The sequence below is a fragment of the Trichechus manatus genome, unplaced genomic scaffold, assembly GCF_000243295.1.
Source record: "Trichechus manatus latirostris isolate Lorelei unplaced genomic scaffold, TriManLat1.0 scaffold00200, whole genome shotgun sequence".
NCBI lineage: Eukaryota > Metazoa > Chordata > Mammalia > Sirenia > Trichechidae > Trichechus > Trichechus manatus.
In genome coordinates, this window is record NW_004444136.1 from 3,473,023 (window position 1) to 3,492,747 (window position 19,725).

At 38.1% G+C, this 19,725-nt stretch overlaps 1 protein-coding gene across 2 annotated transcripts in view; it reads left to right on the plus strand.

The window, feature by feature from the left end:
* Positions 1 to 19,184, plus strand: part of PTPN20 (protein tyrosine phosphatase non-receptor type 20) — a 39,828-nt gene extending 20,644 nt beyond the window's left edge. For both annotated transcript variants that reach the window (XM_023742083.1, XM_023742084.1), the window contains 2 exons: positions 17,993 to 18,055; positions 19,119 to 19,184. In XM_023742083.1, coding sequence (XP_023597851.1) covers positions 17,993 to 18,055; positions 19,119 to 19,184 — 129 coding nt within the window. The remainder of the gene's footprint in view (positions 1 to 17,992; positions 18,056 to 19,118) is intronic.
* Positions 19,185 to 19,725: the final 541 nt, after the last annotated feature.

Below are 19,725 nucleotides of genomic sequence, written 5' to 3' on the forward strand. Positions count from 1 at the left end.
AGGTTTCTGAGCCACTTCAGGGCTGAGTTAAATGGGAATGGATCTCAAACACTATCTGAGTTAGTGGAACAAAGAGCATTCCATCATCAGCCTTGAAGTATTCCTGGTATAAGCCTGGGCCTCACTGGACCTTGGGAAAGAATTGCAAATTCTGAGACTCTAGTTTGAAATCCTATCCCTGCCACCTTTAGCTGTGACTTTTGGCATATTGGTTAAGTTATCTAGCTTCAATTTCCTTGTCTATAAAATTGTAACAATTAAAACTACTTTACAGAGTTGTCAGAAGGATCATCTTACACTCATTAAGTATTCAATAAATGCTGTGTCCCTTCCCTTTTCTTCATCTCCTCTTTCTCACTGATTGCCCCGATGTGTATCAGCATACATCGAGTATATGTTGGAGCTGAAGTCTTGACTGTGAAGTACTGAACTATCTTCCTGTCAGGCAGAAGTAAGGTGAGGAAGACATCTAAGGGGAAGACATCTAAGGCTGTAAGGGGAAAGATGACTATTATCCTGACCACAAGGAATGTGAAGATCTCCACCAAAATCATGAGAAAATGAGCTATGAGGCATTTTTCCTGGCAAGCAAATGCTGCAGTTAAGTTGTTGTCCGAACAAGTGTCAGATGTCTGCTTTGACTCTCAGGTTTACACAGTCATACCACAACAGGGACAGGCAATTGACCTATGACAGACTACTGATGGCAGCAGAATGGTTGCTGCAGGTCCAGGACTCACAGCCTCATGCTACATCAGGAAAGGAGTAGGAAAATGGTGTCTTCCTTGGAAGACAGAGGAAGCTTTCCTTTCTCAGAATCTCAAGCAAATACCTCCTAACATTTTCCTCTTTCCATTTGAGCTATAGCCACTTCCCTGAATGAACCACTGTGGAGGATGCTGGTCCATTTAGGCCATTCAGGACTACTCCAGGCCATATGGCTGAGAATGAGACAGAGTTTTCCAAAGCAAACTCAGAATATCATTGAGAAGGAATATAAGCTAGGTGGCCAACCCAATGACAAGTGTCCTTGAAAATGCTGAAATTTTAAGTAGTATGAGTCTGATGTTCCCGTAAGTAATACTGTTTTATCCTTTTAGTGAAAATGCATTAGCAAAAAATTTTTTTGAATTTATGTATTCTTCATCCTAATTTCTTAAATAATTGATGTCTATTATATATATTTTATATCCCATATAGAAACTATAAATACTATGTTTCATTGATTCTAAGATGCACTTATTTTTCACATTTTCAAACCAAACCAAACCCACTGCCATCGGGTCAATGCCAACTCATAGCAACCCTATAGGACAGAGTAGAACTGCACTGTAGGGTTTCCAAGGCTGTAAATCTTTATGGAAGCAGACTGCCACATCTTTCTCCCGCAGAGTGGCTGGTGGGTTCAAACTGTCGACTTTTTGGTTAGCAGCCGAGTGCTTAAACCACTGCAGCACCAAGACTCCTTTTTCCCATAATACCTTCTTTAAAATTAATATGCATTTTATAATTAGTAGTTTATCATGGTTTAATTGGTAGTGTTTTTCTTCCTTAGCATTACATAAAATAATGGTGTATCTTACAGTTAAGGATGCTAAGATTTGATGAAATATAAACCGAAAAACCAAACCCACTGCTGTTGAGTTGATTCTGACTCATAGTGACCCTGTAGGATGGAGTAGAACTGCTCCATAGGATTCCAAGGCCATTACTATCTTTACAGAAGCAGACTGCCACATCTTTCTTCCACAGAGAGGCTGGTAAGATCGAATTGCCGACCTTTCAATTAACAGCTGAGTGCTTAACCGTTGCACCACCAGGGCTGCTTTGATGAAATATAGTGGTTCAAAAATAGGAAGTACATCCATTATTTCTTTATTGACTTTCTACAGAGCCAATAACTAAATGTTCTTACTGCTGCCGCTCTACTCTTCAGAAATTTTGTCCACCAGAGCTATTCAAAGTATGGTCTGGCACTAGCGCAAATCTGTGAATGTTTGTTATCTGCTGCAAGACAAGTATACAGACATTGAGAGTAAGCATTTGGAAACTTTTATAGCAATTTGATCTTGCCATACCATCCAAGAGCATGATCAGTGAGTTCATCTTACTGAACAGGGTGCAGACTAGTTGGAGTGTTGTAGAACTCACACTCCTAGCATCATGCCAGTCCTGGGCAGTTGGACCAAGTTGTGACTTGTGGCATATTAGGATTAGTTTATCAATCCTAACACTAAAGTATTTAAAAATCTGAGAAAATGTAACTATTTTTATTAATTGTTATTTTTGTCGTCACTTTAATTTTTAATCAAACCTGTTTAAAAATCCTTACAATGAGAGCAAAATAGTTCTTATCTTGCAGAAACACCAAGAGTTTGTTCTGTATTTCAAATATTCTCTACAGAACTTTTTTCCTCTTTAACCATCGTACTTCAGCTTGCAATAACAGTTGTTAATATCAGTTACTGTAGTATCACAATAATCCAAATTTAGGAAATTAGCTTTCATATAATTAACAATTTTTACTACACCACTAAGCACACTGTTTTATCTAACAGTTTTTTGGTAGCAGTACTTCCTTGATGAAGCAGTGTGTTGATTTATCTCCTAGCATAAATTTCCTTCTTTAAAATTTTATTTATTTTGTTGTTTCTGAAACTATACTAGACAAAACATAAACCAATTCAATGGTTTCTAAATGTACCATTTAGTAACATAGATTACGTTCTTCAAGTTGTGCAACCATTCTCATCCTCCTTTTCTGAGTTGTTCCTCCCTCATTAACATAAATTCACTGCCCCCTAAGGTTCCTATCTATCTAGTCTTTTGAGTTGCTGTTGTCAATTTGATCCTATATAGATAGTTCTTAAAAGAGCATAATGCTCAAGGCAGACATTTTTTATTAATTAAGCTAACTATTGTTTGGTTTTCAGAAGACTTCAGGGGACATTTTTGGTTTAAGATTTAAAGATTATTTCAGGGCAGTATTTTCAGTGATTCATCCACTCTCCATAGCTCCAGAAAGTCTCGGGTCCATGAGAATTTGAAATTATGTTTGCATTTTTCCACTTTTGATCAGAACTTTTTGACCGAAATGTTCAGTAATAGTAGCTGGGCACCATCCGGTTCCTCTGGTCTCGTGACAAAGGATGCAGTTGTTCATGGACAGAATTAGCCACACATTCTATATCCTCCTCCTATTCCTGACTCTTTCCTTCTTCCACTGTTGCTCCAGGCAAAAAGAGACAATTGTCTTGGATGGTAACTTGCAAGCTTTTAAGATGCCCAGCAGTATGCAGCGAACTAGGAGGTAGAACAGAAGCACTAAACATGGTATTAGGCCAATTAACTGGGATGTCTCATGAAACCATGGCCCTAAACCTCCAAACCAAGAAACCAAATCCCAGGAGGTTTTTGGTTGTACATAAGCAACCTCAGCAGTACTCTTTTTTTTTTTTTTTTGGTCATTGTTGTATATGTATCTATCACACAACTTTGCCAATTCAACTTCTTACATGTGTACAACTTCTTGACAGCAATTACAATAATCGGCTGTGCAACCCTATCCTTAATATGCTATTTCTATCACTGTTAATCCTCCTTTCCTCCTCTCTCCCCTGGTAACCACTAATAAACATCAATACATTTGTCTTTTCTTGTCTTTTTATATGAGTGAGGTCATAAAATATATGTTCTTTCGTGTTTGACTTATTTCAGCGTAATGTCTTCCAGCTCCATCCATATAGTAGCACGTATTAAGACTTCATTTCTCCTCCTGGATGAGTAGTATTCCATTGTTATGTATGTACCACATTTTGTTTACCCATTCATCTATTGATGGCATTTAGGTTGCTTCAGCATTTTGACTCTTGTGAATAGTGCTGTAGTGAACATTGTTGTATAAGTCTTTTTTTTTTTATTCTACTTTCGAGTCTTTTGGATATGTACCTAAGAGTGGAATTGCTGGGTTATGTGGTAGTTCTATTTTTAGTTTTTGTAGGAACTTCCACATTGTTTTCCACAATGGCTGTACCATTTGGCATTCATACCAGCAATGGGTAAGGGTTCCAATTTCCCCACATCCTCACCAACATTCATTATTTTCTGTTTTGTTTTATTTTAGCAATCTTAATTCGTTGCCGTTGAGTCGATTCCGACTCATAGCCATCCTAATCCTAGTGGAAGTGAAATGGTATCTCACTGTAGTTTTTATTTGCATCTCTTTGATGCCTAATGACACTGAGCATCTTTTCATCTGTTTGGTGGCCGTTTGAATCTCCTCTCTGGTGAAGTGTCTATTCAAGCCCATTGCCCATTCTATAACTGTGTTATTTGTCTTTTTGTTGTTAAGTTGTTGAAGTTTTATATATATATATATTGTTTATTAGATTCTTGTCAGATATATGGTTTCTGAAGATATTCTCCCAGTTGGTAGCTTGTCTTTTTACATTTTTGGTAAAGTCTTTTGATAAGCAAACGTTTTTAATTTTTATGAGGTCCCATTTATTTATTTTGTCTTTTGCTGTTTGTACTTTTGTTATTATAGTAGACAATCTTCTGTTGAAAGCTAGGCCTGACAGTGTTGCCCCTCCTTGTTCTTCTAAGAATTTTATGGTTTTTTTAATTTAATTCCTTAATTTAATTCCTTAATCCATTTTGCATTTGTTTTTGTGTATGATGTGAGGCATGTATCCTGTTTCATTTTTTTGCATAGGAAATTCAGTTTTCTTAACACCATTTATTGAAGAGGCTCTCCTTTCCGCATTAAATAGACTTAGCACCCTTGTCAAAAATCAGTTGACCATAGATGTGTGGGTTTATTTCTGGGCTCTTAATTCTATTCCATTGGTCTATGTGTCTATTATACCGGTACCAGGCTGTTTTAATTACTGTAGGTGTATAATATGTTTTAAAATCAGGAAGTCTGAGTCCTCCTACTTTGTTCTTTTTCAATATTGTTTTAGCTATTCAGGACCTCTTGCCATTCCATGTAAAGTTGAAGATTGGTTTTTCCATTTCTGTAAAGAAGGCTGTTGGAATTTTGATTGGAATTGTGTTTAATCTACAGATTGTTTTGGGTAGTATTAACATCATAACAATATTAAGTCTTCCAATCAATGAACATAGAACATCTTTCCATTTAAGTCGTCTTTAATCTCTTTCAGCAGTGTTTTATAGTTTTCATTGTATAAGTCCTTCATGTCCCTGGTTAGATTTATTCCTAAGTATTTTATTCTCTTAGATGCTATTGTAAATTGAATTGTTCCCCTGATTTCCCTTTTAGATTCCTCACTGCTGTTGTATAACAACCCAACTGATTTTTGTTTGTTGACCTCGTACCCTGCAACTTTGCTAAATTCCTCCATTAGTACTACTTTTCTTGTGGACTCTTTCGGATTTTCTGTGGTGTCATATCATCTGCAAATAGAAATAATTTAACTTCTTTTAAAATCTGGATACTTTTTTTTTTTTTTATTACTCTGGCTAGAACTTCTCATACAATATGGAATAGAAGTGATGAGAGGGGGCCTTTGTCTTGTTCCCGATTCCAAGGGGAAAGCTCTCAGTCTTTCTCCATTAAGTATAATGTTGACTGTTGGCTTTTCACATATGCCCTGAATCATATTGAGGAAATTCCCTTCTATTCCAGTCTTCAGGGTTTTCGTCAAGAAAGAGCATTAAATTGTATCGAATGCTTTTTCTGCATCCATAGAGATGATCATCTGGTTCTTTTCTTTTGTTCTATTGATGTGTTTTATTATGTTGATTGATTTTCTAATGTTGAACCATCCCTGCATTTCTGGAATAAATCCCACTTGGTCATAGTGTGACTTTTAATACGCTGTTGGATTCTGTTCACTAGTATTTTGTTGTTTTTTATCTATATTCATAAGAGATAAACTCATTTTCTTGTGGTATCTTTGTCTAGTTTGGGTATCAGGGCTATGTTTGCTTCATAGAATGAATTAAGGAGTATTCCTTCCTTTTCTATATTATGGAAGTGTTTAAACAGCATTGGTGTCAATTCTTCCCTAAATGTTTGGTTGAACTCCCCATTGAAGCCATCTGGTCCAGGACTTTTTGATGGGAGGTTTTTGATCACTGATTCTGTCTCTTCACTTGTTATGGATCTGTTGAGACTGTCTGTTTCCTCTTGAGTCAGTTTGGGTAGGTTGTGTGCTTCTAAGAATTTGTCCATTTCATTTAGTTTATCTTGTTTGTTGTCCTACAGTTTTTCATAATATTCTGTCATAATTCTTTTCTTTTCTATCAGGTCAGTTGTAATGTCCCCTCTTTCATTTTTTATTTTAGTTATTTGCATCTTTTCTGTCTTTTTTTGTCAGTCTAGCTAAAGGTTTGTCAATTTTATTGATCTTTTCAAAGAACCAACTTCTGGTTTTACTGATTCTCTCTATTGATATTCTATTTTTAATTTTATTTATTTCTGCTCTGATCTTTGTTATTTCCTTTCTTCTGGTAGGTTTAGGCTTATTTTGCTCTTCTCTTTCTAGTTCCTGGAGTTGTTGAGTTAGGCTGTTAGTCTGAGATCTTTTTTCTTTTTTCATGTAGTTTTTTATTGTGTAAGTTTCCCCGAGTACTCTTTCCACTGCATCCCATAAGTTTTGGTATGTTGTGCTTTCATTTTCATTTGACTCTTAAGAAGTATGTGATTTATCTTTTTATTTCTTCCTTGACCTATTGGTAGTTTAATAGTGTTTAATTTCCATGGGTTATTGTATTTTCCAGTTTTTTTCTATTATTGATTTCTAGCTCTACTTTGTTGTGGTCAGAGAAAATATTTTGTATGATTTCAGTCTTTTTAAATTTGTCGAGACTTGCTTTGTTACCTAAAATGTGGTCTATCCTGGAGAATGATCCATGTGTATTGGAGTAGAAAGTATATTGTACTGTTTTGGGGTAGAGTGTTCTCTATATGTCTGTTAAGACTAATTGGTGTATACTGTTATTCAAGTCCTCTGTTTCCTTGCTTATTTTCTTTCTAGATATTCTGTCCAGTATTAAAAGTGGTACACTGAAGTCTCCAACTATTATTGTAGTGCTATCTGTTTCTCCCTTCAATTCTATCATTGTTTTCTTTGTATATTCAGGTGCCCAATGTTGGGTGCATGTATATTTATGAATGTTAGATCATCTTGATTAATTGACCCTTTTATCACTATATAATATCCATCTTTTTATCTCTTCTAACAGATTTTTTCTTAAAGTCTGTGTAAAAATGGCATGGGGGTGTCTGACTGCTAACTTCATGCAGAGGAAGGAGAATCAAGACCAACAACCTAAGGCGGAATCCTGAGGCAGAGATCAGACATGCCTCTTCTGTTCACCATTTTTACCAGTTCTGACACCAGCCACCCCTCGCTCGACACTCCCTACTTCTCTGCTGGATTCAGTAATTCATTGCAATGGCCACACATAACTCATAGACAATACTCATGATTATGGGGTTTATTAGGGAAATAACAGGTTACAGTTCAGGTTCAGGAACACTCAGGATACAGTTCTTCCATCAGGACAGCCTCTTTTCAGCTGTGCCTGCAAGCAGGCCTCTCAGCCTCTGCCCTGCTCAGGCAAGTATTACAAAGCTCTTTTAGCTCTGCCAGTAAATGCCCAGAGGCACCCAACTCCATCAGTAAGCCTCCGATCAAAGGCACTCAGCTTTGGCTCCATAGGTTGGCAAACCTAGCTCCACCAAGTGCCCAGAGGCACCCCACTCCACCAGCAAGCCTACTGCCTGAAGGCATTCAGCCTTCTCTCTCCATAGGCTGGGCCACCTCCTTCCAGTCTCCTGGTTCTGCTGCCACCATTTCTCTTCTGCTGCTTCTCGCTATCTTTGGTGTTACAGCTCCCTCTCTCTTTCTCTTTGTCTCTCAGTCTTCTGGTTCCAGGAGCTTCTCAGTGCACGGATATCAGGTCCAAAGGACATGTTCCACTATTGGCCCTTCTTCCTTGGTGGTGGTGAGATCCTTTCTTCCCACCCCTGGGATGGCTCATTTTAAGCCTAGCAGAATGACAAAAGTGACCAATCCCCTTGGTGGGCCACAATTAACCTTATTTACATCAAAAAAAAAAAAAAAAAAAAAACCCAAACCCGTTGCTGTCTAGTTGATTCTGACTCATAGCGACCCTACAGGACAGAGTAGAACTGCCCCATAGGGTTTCTAAGAAGCGCCTGGTGAATTGGAACTGCTGATCTTTAGCAGCCGTAGCTCTTAACCACTGTACCACCAGGGTTTCCTTATTTACATAGTCCCACGCAGTCAATTGGAAGGGAGTTACAAGACTATGGCGAGAGAGGCCCCACAAAAGTGATCCATTGCACCACAGTCTGCTTTGTCTGATATTAAGATTGCTACCCCAGCTCTCTTTTGGTTATTATTTGCATGGAATATTTTTTTCCATCCTTTCACTTTCAACCGATTTGTGTCCTTGGGTTTAAGATATGTTTCTTGTAAACAGCATATATTTGGATCATGTTTTTTTTTTTACCCATTCTGCCACTCTCTGCCTTTTAATTAGAGCATTCAGTCCATTTACATTCACTGTAATTACTGATAAGAAGTGACTTACTTCTGCCATTGTGTTATTTTTTGTGTGTATTAAGCCTTCTCTGTCTTTGTCCTTTATTACTGCTTGCTTTTGTGTTTTTGGTTTATTGTAGTGAGTCTTTTTGGTTCCCTTCTCCTTTCCTTTTGTGTATGTTTTTTATATATTTTCCTTAGTGGTTACTATGAGTGTTACATTTAACAGCTTGTATTTATAATGTTTTAGGCTAAGTTGGTACCAACTTAACTTCAGCAACATACAAGAAATTCTGTATCTGTACCAATCCTCTCCCCACTATTGTTGTTATCACTAATTATGCCTTTGTATTTCTTTTGCCCTGTAACATAATTTTATCCTTGCTTTTTTATATTTGTTAGTAAAAAACATGAAAGACAAAACGTTTAGCATTATCAAGCATGAATACCTTATTACTAGCCCTTGTACTTGTCCATGCATTTCCCTTTATTTGGGATCTTTCTTTTTATGTATAGCTTTGAGTTACTTTCTAGTGTCTTTTTCCTTCCATCTACAAACCTCCCATTAATATTTTTTGTAGGACTGGCCTGGTGAATATGAACTCTCTCAGCTTTTGTTTGTCTGGGAATGTTTTAATTTCACCCTCATTCTTGAAAGATAATTTCGCTAAGCATAGTATTCTTCGTTGACAGTTTTTTTCTTTTAGCACTTTAAATACATCATTCCATTGCCTCTTGGCCTCTAATGTTTCTGAGGAGAAAATGACTCTTAATCTTGCTGGGGATCCTTTGTTTGTAACTGTTTGCTTCTCACTGTTTTCAGGATTCTTTGTCTTTACTTTTTGAGAGCCCAGCTATGATGTGTCTTGGTGTAGGTCTCTTTGGGTTTATCCTGCTCAGGGTTATTTGAACTTCTTGGATTTGTAGATTCATGTCCTTTGTTAGATTGGGCAAATTTTCTGTCACTGTTTCTTCAAATATTCTTTATGTCCCTTTCTTTCTGTCATCCCCTTCTGGAATTCCAGTGATGTGTCTGTTAGGTCTCTTGTTGTTGTCCCATAATTCCATTAAACTGTAATCAGCCTTCTTGAGCCTCAGTTCTTATTGCTCTTCAGCATCTGTAATTTTAACTATTTTATCCTTTAATTCACTGATTCTTTTTTCTGCCTGATTAAATCTGTGGTAAGTCCTTCTATAGTATTTCTCATTTCAGTTAATGTCCCTTTCAGTTGCAACATCTCTTTTTTTAAATCCTCATTTTGTTCCTCCATTGTTTTCTAATTTTTTCACTTTGTCTGTGTTTCCCCTTACTTCTTTAATTATGTTTAGTGTTATTGTATTATATTCTTCCATTTTTTTCATTATTTGGCCATCCCTAGATGTGCTTTCATTCTTTTTGTCATGTTCATTTGGATGGGCCGTTGTTTCTCTGTTCTTTGTGTGTTTTGTGATTTTGGGGTGGGGGGGAGCATTGGAATTTTCAAGGGTGTTAACTTTGTCAATTTTCTCTAGTATTTGGTATTTTTGCCTACACTACTTCCTGCAGAAAAACTCTTAGGTGGGCATTGCCTTCCATCCTTGCTTACCATCTGCTCTCCCTCTCTGTGATAGCTCCTTCTCCCTCCCTGGTTTAATTAGGATTCAAAAGTTCCAGATCTTAGTTTTCAACTTTTAGTCTCTCCCAAATACAACAGAGAACGTGCTGTGGTTAGTCTGTCCACCAGAGGGCACCGCTACCCAGGCAAGATATGTGCTAATCAGTCTGTCCACCAGGAGGCACAGTAATCTCTGCTTATTACTCCACTTCCCTGTTTCTGCAACCACATTTTTAGTCAGAAAACCCACACCCAGCAAGCCCTCTTCAGGGCTGGATGTTGCCCCCTGGTTTTGTCCAAGACTTCTTTCCCTGCTCTGTGGGGGCTGCTTATATCTGAGCTGACATTCGGGGAAGCACAAGCAGACTTTCCTCTGTTTCAGAAAGAGGAGGGGCTGACGTTCCCCCAGAAGGACCTCTGAGAGATCTGTCTTGTTGATTTCAGATCTCCAGTGGCCCTGTGGTGGTTGGGGGAGCAGTCTCCACTTAGGTGACCCACCTCCTGACTCCACTGTAGGGAACTTTCTGTAGGAGTTCGTATCAGTCTAGCAGCTGACTGTTACTGGTTGGGGAAGGAGTTGTCACACTCTGAATGGACCCCTGGAAATGGTCTGCCTTGTTGATATCAGGGCCTGCCCCATAGTATGTTGTCAGTGGGTGTAGCCTCTACTGAAGATGCCTGCTTCCTAGCACACAACAGCCTTAGTCAGTAGTCCTCACCGCTGACTGGAAGGGAGAGCAGACAGACCCAAACTGATCCCCAGGGAGGTCTGTCCTGTTGGTTTCAGAGGCCAGAGCTATGGGGTGCACAGGGAGGAAGGGAGAATGCTGACTATGGGAGTAGACTACACTGCAGGGGTCTTCTGTAACAGTTTGCTACAGACAGGTAACTGACAATTACCAGGTAGGGGAGAGGGTGTTAACCCCTGGTCACATCCCCATGGAGGTGTACTTTCTTGCTATCAGAGTCCCCCTGGTAGATTGTTGGCTGTGAGTACAACCTCAAGACTCCTGCTTCCTTGCACATAGCAGCCTCCATCAGCCTCCATCGGTTCTCAGTGCCAACCAGAAGTGGCGGCAGAGTAACCCTAATTGACTTGCAGGGAGGTTTGTCCTGCTGGTTTCAGAGACCTGAGCTGTGGGGTGCACAGGGAGGCAGTTAAGGTGTTGACTATGAGAGCTGACTCAATTGCACGGGCCTTCTGTTGCAGTTCTCAGTAGGCTTGTTGTCAACAGTGTCTGGGCAGGGGAGGTTCTGGCACACTCCAAATGGATCCCCAGGAGGTCTGCCTTGTTGATTTTAGAGCAGAAGCTTGGAATCCTGCCTATTTGTACAGGCAGAGGCTGTGGTGGTTAGGGAAGCAGGCTTTTTTTCTGGGGCCACTTCCCCCATTCACAGCAGCCAGGGGCCCATGTGGCTGGGGGGAGGGACAAGGACAAGTGATTTTCTTACCATATATGATTCATTGATTCGTTGATTATTAGCTGTCGGTAGTTCCCCGCTGCTTTCCTCTGCTCCCTAATTAAGAGTCCCTCAAAACCAAACATCGTTTCCTTGTTGTGTTTATGGGGGAAGGTCGGAACAATGGTCTGTTTACATCACCATCTTCCAGAATCCATGGCATAAATTTCTTAATTTGTGTAACTACCTCAAAATATTTTCTTGTCAGACAACATTCTTTGATGGTTATGAGGGTGGGGAGGGAGGGGGAGGGTTATTCACTGACTAGATAGTAGACAAGTATTATCTTAGGTGAGGGGAAGGACAGCACACACTACAGGGGGAGTCAGCAAAACTGGACTTAATCAAAGCTAAGAAGTTTCCTGAATACAGTCAGACACTTTGAGGGACAGAGTAGCAGGGGTAGGGATCTGGGGACCATGCTTTCAGGGGACATCGAGGTCAATTGGCATAACAAAGCTTATTAAGAAAATGTTCTGCATTCCACTTCGGCGAGTGGCATCTGGGGTCTTAAAAGCTTGCAAGTGGCCCTCTAAGATGCAGCAATTGGTCCCAACCACCTGGAGTAAAGGAGAACAAAGAACACCAAAGACACAAGGAAGGTATTAGCCCAAGAGACAGAAAGGGCCATATAAAACAGAGACTTGATTAGTCTGAGACCAGAAGAACTAGATGATGCCCAGCTACTACCAATGACTGCCCTGACAGGGAACACAACAGAGAGTCCCTGACGGAGCAGGAGAAAGGTCAGGTGCAAAACTCAAATTCTAGTAAAAAGACCAGACTTAATGGTCTGACTGAGACTGGAGGAACCCCAGAAAGCATGGCCCCCGGATTCTCTGAGAGCCCAGAACTAAAATAGTTTCCGAGGCCAACTCTTCAGACAGGGATTGAACTGGACTGTGGGACATAAAGGGATACTTGTGAGGAGTGTGCCTCTTAGCTCAAGTAGATACAATAGACTATAAATGGGCAGCTTCTGCCCAGAGGTGAGATGGGAAGGCAGAGAGTGTTAGGAGCTGGTTGAATGGACATGGGGAATCGGGTGGAAAGGAAGAGTGTTCTGTCACAGTATGGGGAGAGCAGTTAGGGTCACATAACAATGTACGTATAAATTTTTGTATGGGAGACTAACTTGAAAGGTAAACTTCATCTAAACTACAACAATAAAAAATATATATATTGTCATTGAAGCTGTACTGTCAGATAAGAATCCTGCACAAAACTTAAGCTGCAAGTCATATTTGTTCACACGGTAGGGCAAGGCTATTGTATGAATGGTCTCAGAGAACAGAGGATTATTTTCAAGCCTTGAGGGCTAATGTAATGTGTTCTGCTGATTTGTTTGGTGCCTGTTATCCCTTCTTTACTTCCTATTTCTCCCATTTGTAATAGAAATGTCTAGCTTGTTCCTGTTCCACCATTGTACTTTGAAAGCAGATAATTTGTATTCTAGATTTCACAGATGAGGAGAAATTTTTGGATTTTGGACTTGGAGTTGAATTAAGACTTTTGCGATGATATGATGAGGTGAATGTGTTGTGCATGTGGCAAGGACATGAATTTTTGGGGCCAAAAATATGTGTATCAATTTGGCTAGGCCATGATTCTCAGTACTGTGTGATTGTCCACCGTTTTGTCATCTGATGTGATTTTCCTATGTGTTGTAAATCCTGTCTCTATGATGTTCATAAAATGGGATTAGTGGCAGTTATGTTAATGAGACAGAACTCAATCTACAAGATTACATTGTGTCTTAAGCCAATCTCTTCTGAGATATAAAAGAGAGAGGCCAGCAGAGAGACCTGGGGACCTCATACAACCAAGAAACAAGAGCCAGGAGAAAAGCACATCCTTTGGACCTGAGGTTCCTGTGCTGAGAAGCTCCTAGACGTGGGGAAGATTGATGACGAGGACCTTCCTCCAGAGCTGTCAGAGAGAGAAAGCCTTCCCTTGGAATTGACTCCCTGAATTTGGACTTCCGGCCTACTAGACTGAGAAAATAAACTTCTCTTTGTTAAAGCCATCCACTTGTGGTATTTCTGTTACAGCAACACTAGATAACTAAGACATACAGTTTAGAACTAGTTGTGTTTGTCAGTAATCAAACTGAAAAAAGGAAGAATTTTTCCTTCTTGTCACATTATACTCAAATCATACATATACTGAAAAATCACTATATTAGTAATATCTATGCATTCATTAAATTGCAGTGGTAATACCTTGTTATTCTTATTTGTTCTGTGAGTTGGTACCAATTCTGTATCTTTAGCCAGTTAGTTCCTGAATTTGTCAAGCTGTATTATCATTAAAAAATGATGCTTTAACTATCTTCTTTTCCATATATTTACCCAACATTACAAGAAAACATCTTTGGTAAAGCCTTTTACCATTATAATGTTAGTAATTGTGTATGGTTTTTCAGTCTTAGCAATTTAAAGTGCTACTTTATAAGAAGTCTGCAAAGCGTTAATGTTACATGTGAAATATTGAACATCAGCTACTCTTGGCTTTTTAATCTAATGTATTTTAAAATACAGTCATGTGCTGCATAACGTCCATTTGGGCAATATCCGACTGCGTATACGTCCGTGGTCTGGCATGCATCCTCCGGGGGATGTCCACAGCCTGATTTGGCAGCGAGCCTGCCCCACTTCCCCACATCCATGTGAACATGTGCCCCTGCTGCTGGGAGGAGTGGGTGCATGATCCTGCTCAGGAGCACCTAAGGTCAGCTAGCATTGCAAGACCTGGCTGGGGCGGGGTTGCTGGATTGTGAAGATTGCTCCCCTGCTGTCCTGGCCCATGCCTGGATCTTCCCCACCACAACCTTCACGAGGCTGTGGGGCAGGACCCAGCCGAGCACTTACCTGAGGCATCTGTTAACAGGAGTTGGCCAGGTCGCATAGCAGCCCCTAGGCCCCACAGACCCAGGTGTTTACACAACGTCCAAATCACGTAACATCTTATTTCACAGAAAATATTGTAGATGTTAAGCAGTGCATGACTGTAATTGTTTTAGTTTTGAACTTATTTCTTTATTTTTTAAATGTAAATTGTAGTTACATTTTAATAGTTCCTTTTCAAATAACACACTATGGTTTTCATAGTCAATTGAAAGCACTTCATCATAATTCTGGCTATAAAATTCAGTATATGAGGAATCATAATTCCAGATGAAATTAGTATGAACTCTTTTGGTCTTCATTTATTTGCAGTCACTTCACCATCATCATTTGGTTTACCACTACTACCACATTCAGAAAGGTGTATCTTTTCCTGACAAAACATTCTAGTAAAGCTTGTTATGCTTTCAATAAATTAAAATGAACAGTTAATAATATAGTTTATTTCTGTAATTCGGCAAATAAATTATAAATTAAAAACAGGCTTTCACAGAAGCAACAGCTTTTAATTTTGTTGAGGTCTAATTTTATCAGAGTTGCCTTGTATGGATCATACTTTTGATATCAAATCTGAGAACTCATTGTCTAGCCTAGTTCCTGAAGATTTTTTCCTATTTTTTTCTAAAAGTTTGATAGTTTTATTTCTTACATTTTAGTCCACGATCCATTTGTGTTGAGTTTTACTTAAGGTGTGAGGTTTAGGTCAAGGTTCACTTTTTTTTTGCCTGTGGATGTCCAGTTGTTCCAGCCTAATTTGTTGAAAAGTCTGTTCTCCTCCATTGAATTGCTCTTGCACTTTTGTCAAAAATAAGTTGAATATATTTATGTGGGCATATTTCTGGTTCTCTCTTCTGTTTTGATGACTGTGCTATATACAGCAAGACTTAACATTGGGTAGAGTGATTCTTCCCAGTTTATTTTTCTTTTTAAAAATTGTTTTGGTTGTGTTGGAGCCTGTGCTTTTATATAAATTTTAGAAGAAGCTTGTTTATGTCTACAAAAAAAAATCTTGCTGGGATTTTTATAGGAATTGCTTTAAATCTATAGATCAATTTAGGGAGAATTAACATATTTACTGTGTTGAATCTTCCAATCCATGAACATGGTATGTCTTCTCATTTATTTAGATCTTTGACTTCTCTCATGAGCTTTTTTCAGCATACAAATCCTGTGCCTGTTTTGTTATATTTATTTCATTTTCTTTGGAGCATTGTGTTTTTACTTTCAGTTTCCACATGTTCATTGTTAGTATATAGAAATGTGATTGATTTTGGTGTGTTGATCTTGTATCCTGTGACCTTGCTGAACTCACTTGTTAGTTCTAGGAGTTGGTTTTGTTTTTGTGGGCTTTTTTTTTTTTTAGATGCTGTGGGAATTCTATATAGACAATCATGTCATCTGCAAATAGAAACAGATTAATTTCTTCCTTTCTGGTCTGTGTGCCTTTTATTTCTTTTTCTTGCCTTTTGTGCTGAATAGAGCTTCCAGTACTATGTTGAATAAGAGCAGTGTGAGCAAACATCCTTGCTTTGTTTCCAACCTTAGGGGGAAAGCAAAGTAAAAAAATGTTTGTTCTATGAAAGACCCTGTGAAGAGGATGAAAAGACAAGCATCAAACTGGGAAAGAATATCCCAAACCACATAACCAACAAAGATCCTACATCTAGACTATATAAAGAATCCTCAAAACTCAACAGTAAAAAAAAATAATCCAATTAGAAAATGGACAAAAGACATAAATAAATATTTCACCAAAGAGGATAAATACAGATAGCAAATCAGCACATGAAAAGATATTCAACTGAATAGCCTTTAGGGAAATGCAAATTAAAACCATGATGAAATATCACTACATGGCTATCAGAATGGCTAATATAAAATAGCAACACCAAATACTGGTGAAGATTTGGAGAAACTTGGTTACTCCATTGCTAGTGGGAATGTAAAATAGTACCAACACACTGGAAAATAGTTCGGCAGTTTCTTTGAAAAAACTAAAACTAAACTAAAGTTGCTATAAGACCCAGTGATAGAATTCTTTGGCATTTATTCCAGAGACATGAAAACTTATGTTCACGTAAACGTTCATAGCAGCTTTGTTCATAATAACTCCAAACTAGAAACAACCCCAATGTCCTTCAATAAGTTAATGGTTAAACAAACTGATACACATCCATACTGTGGAATACTATTTAGCAGTTAAAAAAAAACAATTTACCGAAACATACAACTTGGAAGGATCTCAGGACAATTACTCGGAGTGAAAAAAACAGCCAATCTCAAAAGACTTGATATTGCACGATTCTATCCATATAACCTTCTTGAAATAACAAAAGTTATAGAGCTAGAGAACAGATTAATGGTCGGCAAGGTTAGGGATGGGAGGGTGGATGTGACGCTAAAGAGATACCATGAGGCGCAAAGAAGTTCTGTATCTTGATTGTGATTGTAGTTAAATTAATCTTCACATGTAATGGAATTGCATAAAACTATACACACACACATGATTGCATGTAAAATCTGAGAAAGTTCGGTGAATTGTACCAACGTCAGTTTCCTGGTTTTACATTATACTATTGTTAGGAAGATGATATCATTGGGGAGAACTGGATGAAGGATAAGTAGAATATCCCTGTACATTTTTTTGCAACTTCCTGTATATCTATAATTATTTCAAAATAAAATTTTTAAAAAACAGGCTTAATTAACTATGTCAATTATAAAAATGACAAGTTATAAAAATAAAGAAATGCTCGGATTTTCTCAAATTTTTAAATACTTTTGGGTTATTGTAGACAAACTAACCTTAAAATATCACATCTCAGTATCATCTTGCTGCACGTGTTGGTACTATGCTTGCATCATTAATGACTCTCCTGGTGAGTTTTCTATCCAAACATTCTCATTAGCTGTGCCCATGTCATATTGCCATGAATATTTCTAAACAGTTACTCTCAGTTTCTGAGCTCATCTCGCTGTGTACTAGTAATGGCTTTGTAGTGCAGCAGCTTACCAACCATGCTATGAGTAGTGCCCGTCCCCATGGTGCAGAATCTGGTGTTGAGCTGACTTGCTCAAGGTCTCCCCTTGAGTTGATAGGGCACTTTATATGAGAAACAACTGTGCTACTATTGTGGAAAGAGAAAGCCTTATATGCTTCAAAGTTTTCCAAAACTACATTGCTGCTATAAGTCTCTCTTTGGAGAACTGAAAGATATACTCAGGGGCAAAGTTATTATTTTTTTTGAGAACATTTCTTACTATAAATGATTGCTTCCTGCTTTCTCTTGGAAACCTATTTAAACAAGTCTTCCTTATCCATTGGACTAAGTTAAAAATTGTACATTTCCTTGTGACTAAAAATGAAACTTTCCTGGTTAAATCTTAACATCTCCTTTACTGGGAAGAGGTATGGAGTACTCATTTGGCAATCTGTGTGTTTGTGTTTTTCCCATGTGGATAATACAAAATTACTCTCATCCCGTTACAGTTCAACATCAAGAATATTGTGACCCAAATGAGAGAACACCGTTGTGGCATGATTCAAACAAAGGTAAGCTCTCACCATGTAAATTCGAATAATAATGAATATAAAGATTAATACTGTATAGGACCTTACAATTTATAAAGTTATTTTGCCTCCATGATTTAATTCTCATTGTTTGAGGTAGACATTAGTTTTGCTCTAATACTGCTAATATTACAAGTTCAAGACAATGAAGTCCATTTCATAAGGTCATTCAGTCTCCTGATGCCCAAATACGGATGTATTTTTCCATAATTCTGTATTAATCTAAATAACATACCTAAAATCATTCTTAATAAATTTCTGGATAGCAATTTGAGGTATTTACTTGCCGCTGAAGTATCAAAAAGGAGCCCTGGTGGTGTAACAGTTAAGCACTCAGTTACTGACAGAAAGGTTGGCAGCAAACCGACCCAGGGGCTCCGCCAGAGACGGACCTGGCGCTCTGCCCCCATAAAGATTACAACTTAGAAAACCCTATGGGAAAGTTCTACTCTGTCACATGGGGTCACTGTGAGTCGGAATCAACTTGACAGCACCTAACAACAACAACAAAGTATCAAAGCCATTGACGTGTCATAAAAATGTATTGTTTATGTCACAGATTAGTTATTAATCATTGGAAGAGGGGATCAGGAGAGTGTGGATAATGAAAGTACACAGGTACTCCTTTAGGTTGGCCAATTTTTAGTGTCCGATGATATCAAGCATTTCATTTTAACTAGAGTTGCCTGAGACCTGAGGATTTATCTTAAAAATAAAATACCTGTGTTCAGTTAAAATGTCAAGAGTACTTCAAGGAACTTTTAAATTTACTTTTGTGAGAGCAGATATAAGGAAATTGAGATTGAGAGTCATTTTCTCCTCTGTTCACTTAGCCTTCAGTTAACTACATGTAGATCAAGAACTGTATTTTGGTCATTATCCTTCCGATATTTTAAGAAGTATATTTGCATAACTAAATTCTTGGCTAAGTGTTTGCTCTTTTTAGGAGCTATTCTGTATAGTTGAAAATTATATGTGTTCTCTAAAACTGAATATGATGTTCAAGTACTTAACTTTCTGTTGTTTTTCATATATATGTGTATAGGAGCAGTATCACTATTGTTATAAAATTGTGCTTGAAGTTCTTCAGAAAATTCTGACTTTGGATTAAGAAAGACTTCTGTTGCCTCTCACTTGAAATTACCAAGTGGCTTGGAGCTTACTCATAACAAACATGTTCTAGCTGTGCCAAAGGGCTTTGCTGTGTATACAGTGTACTTTCCTGATACATTCAATTGATTTGCTTTCTAAAAACCCCTGAAGGCAGCATAATTTGGTTTCCTGTTCACTCATTGATATTACCAGACAATATCAAAATACCTTCCTACTTTTTCCAATGAAACAAAAGTTACATAAAAGAACTGCAGCTTAACTCTTTGGTTGAAGGGATTACGGAGCCCAATAATGGATTTAAACTATATTCATTATTAATTGTTAAGTATTATTAAGATTTAAAAAATATATTAAATTTATTAAAATAAATCTTATTTATTTATTAAGGTGGCTAATGGGAGCTGTGGATTTCCAGGACCTTATAGGGTCCTTATTCTGGGAGAACATAGGGCCGGTAAACTGCAGGATCACGTCATGATCTCCTGCAGGCATTTCAAGACAGATGCTTGTCCATGTTCCTTAACTAGAGAGTCTGTACT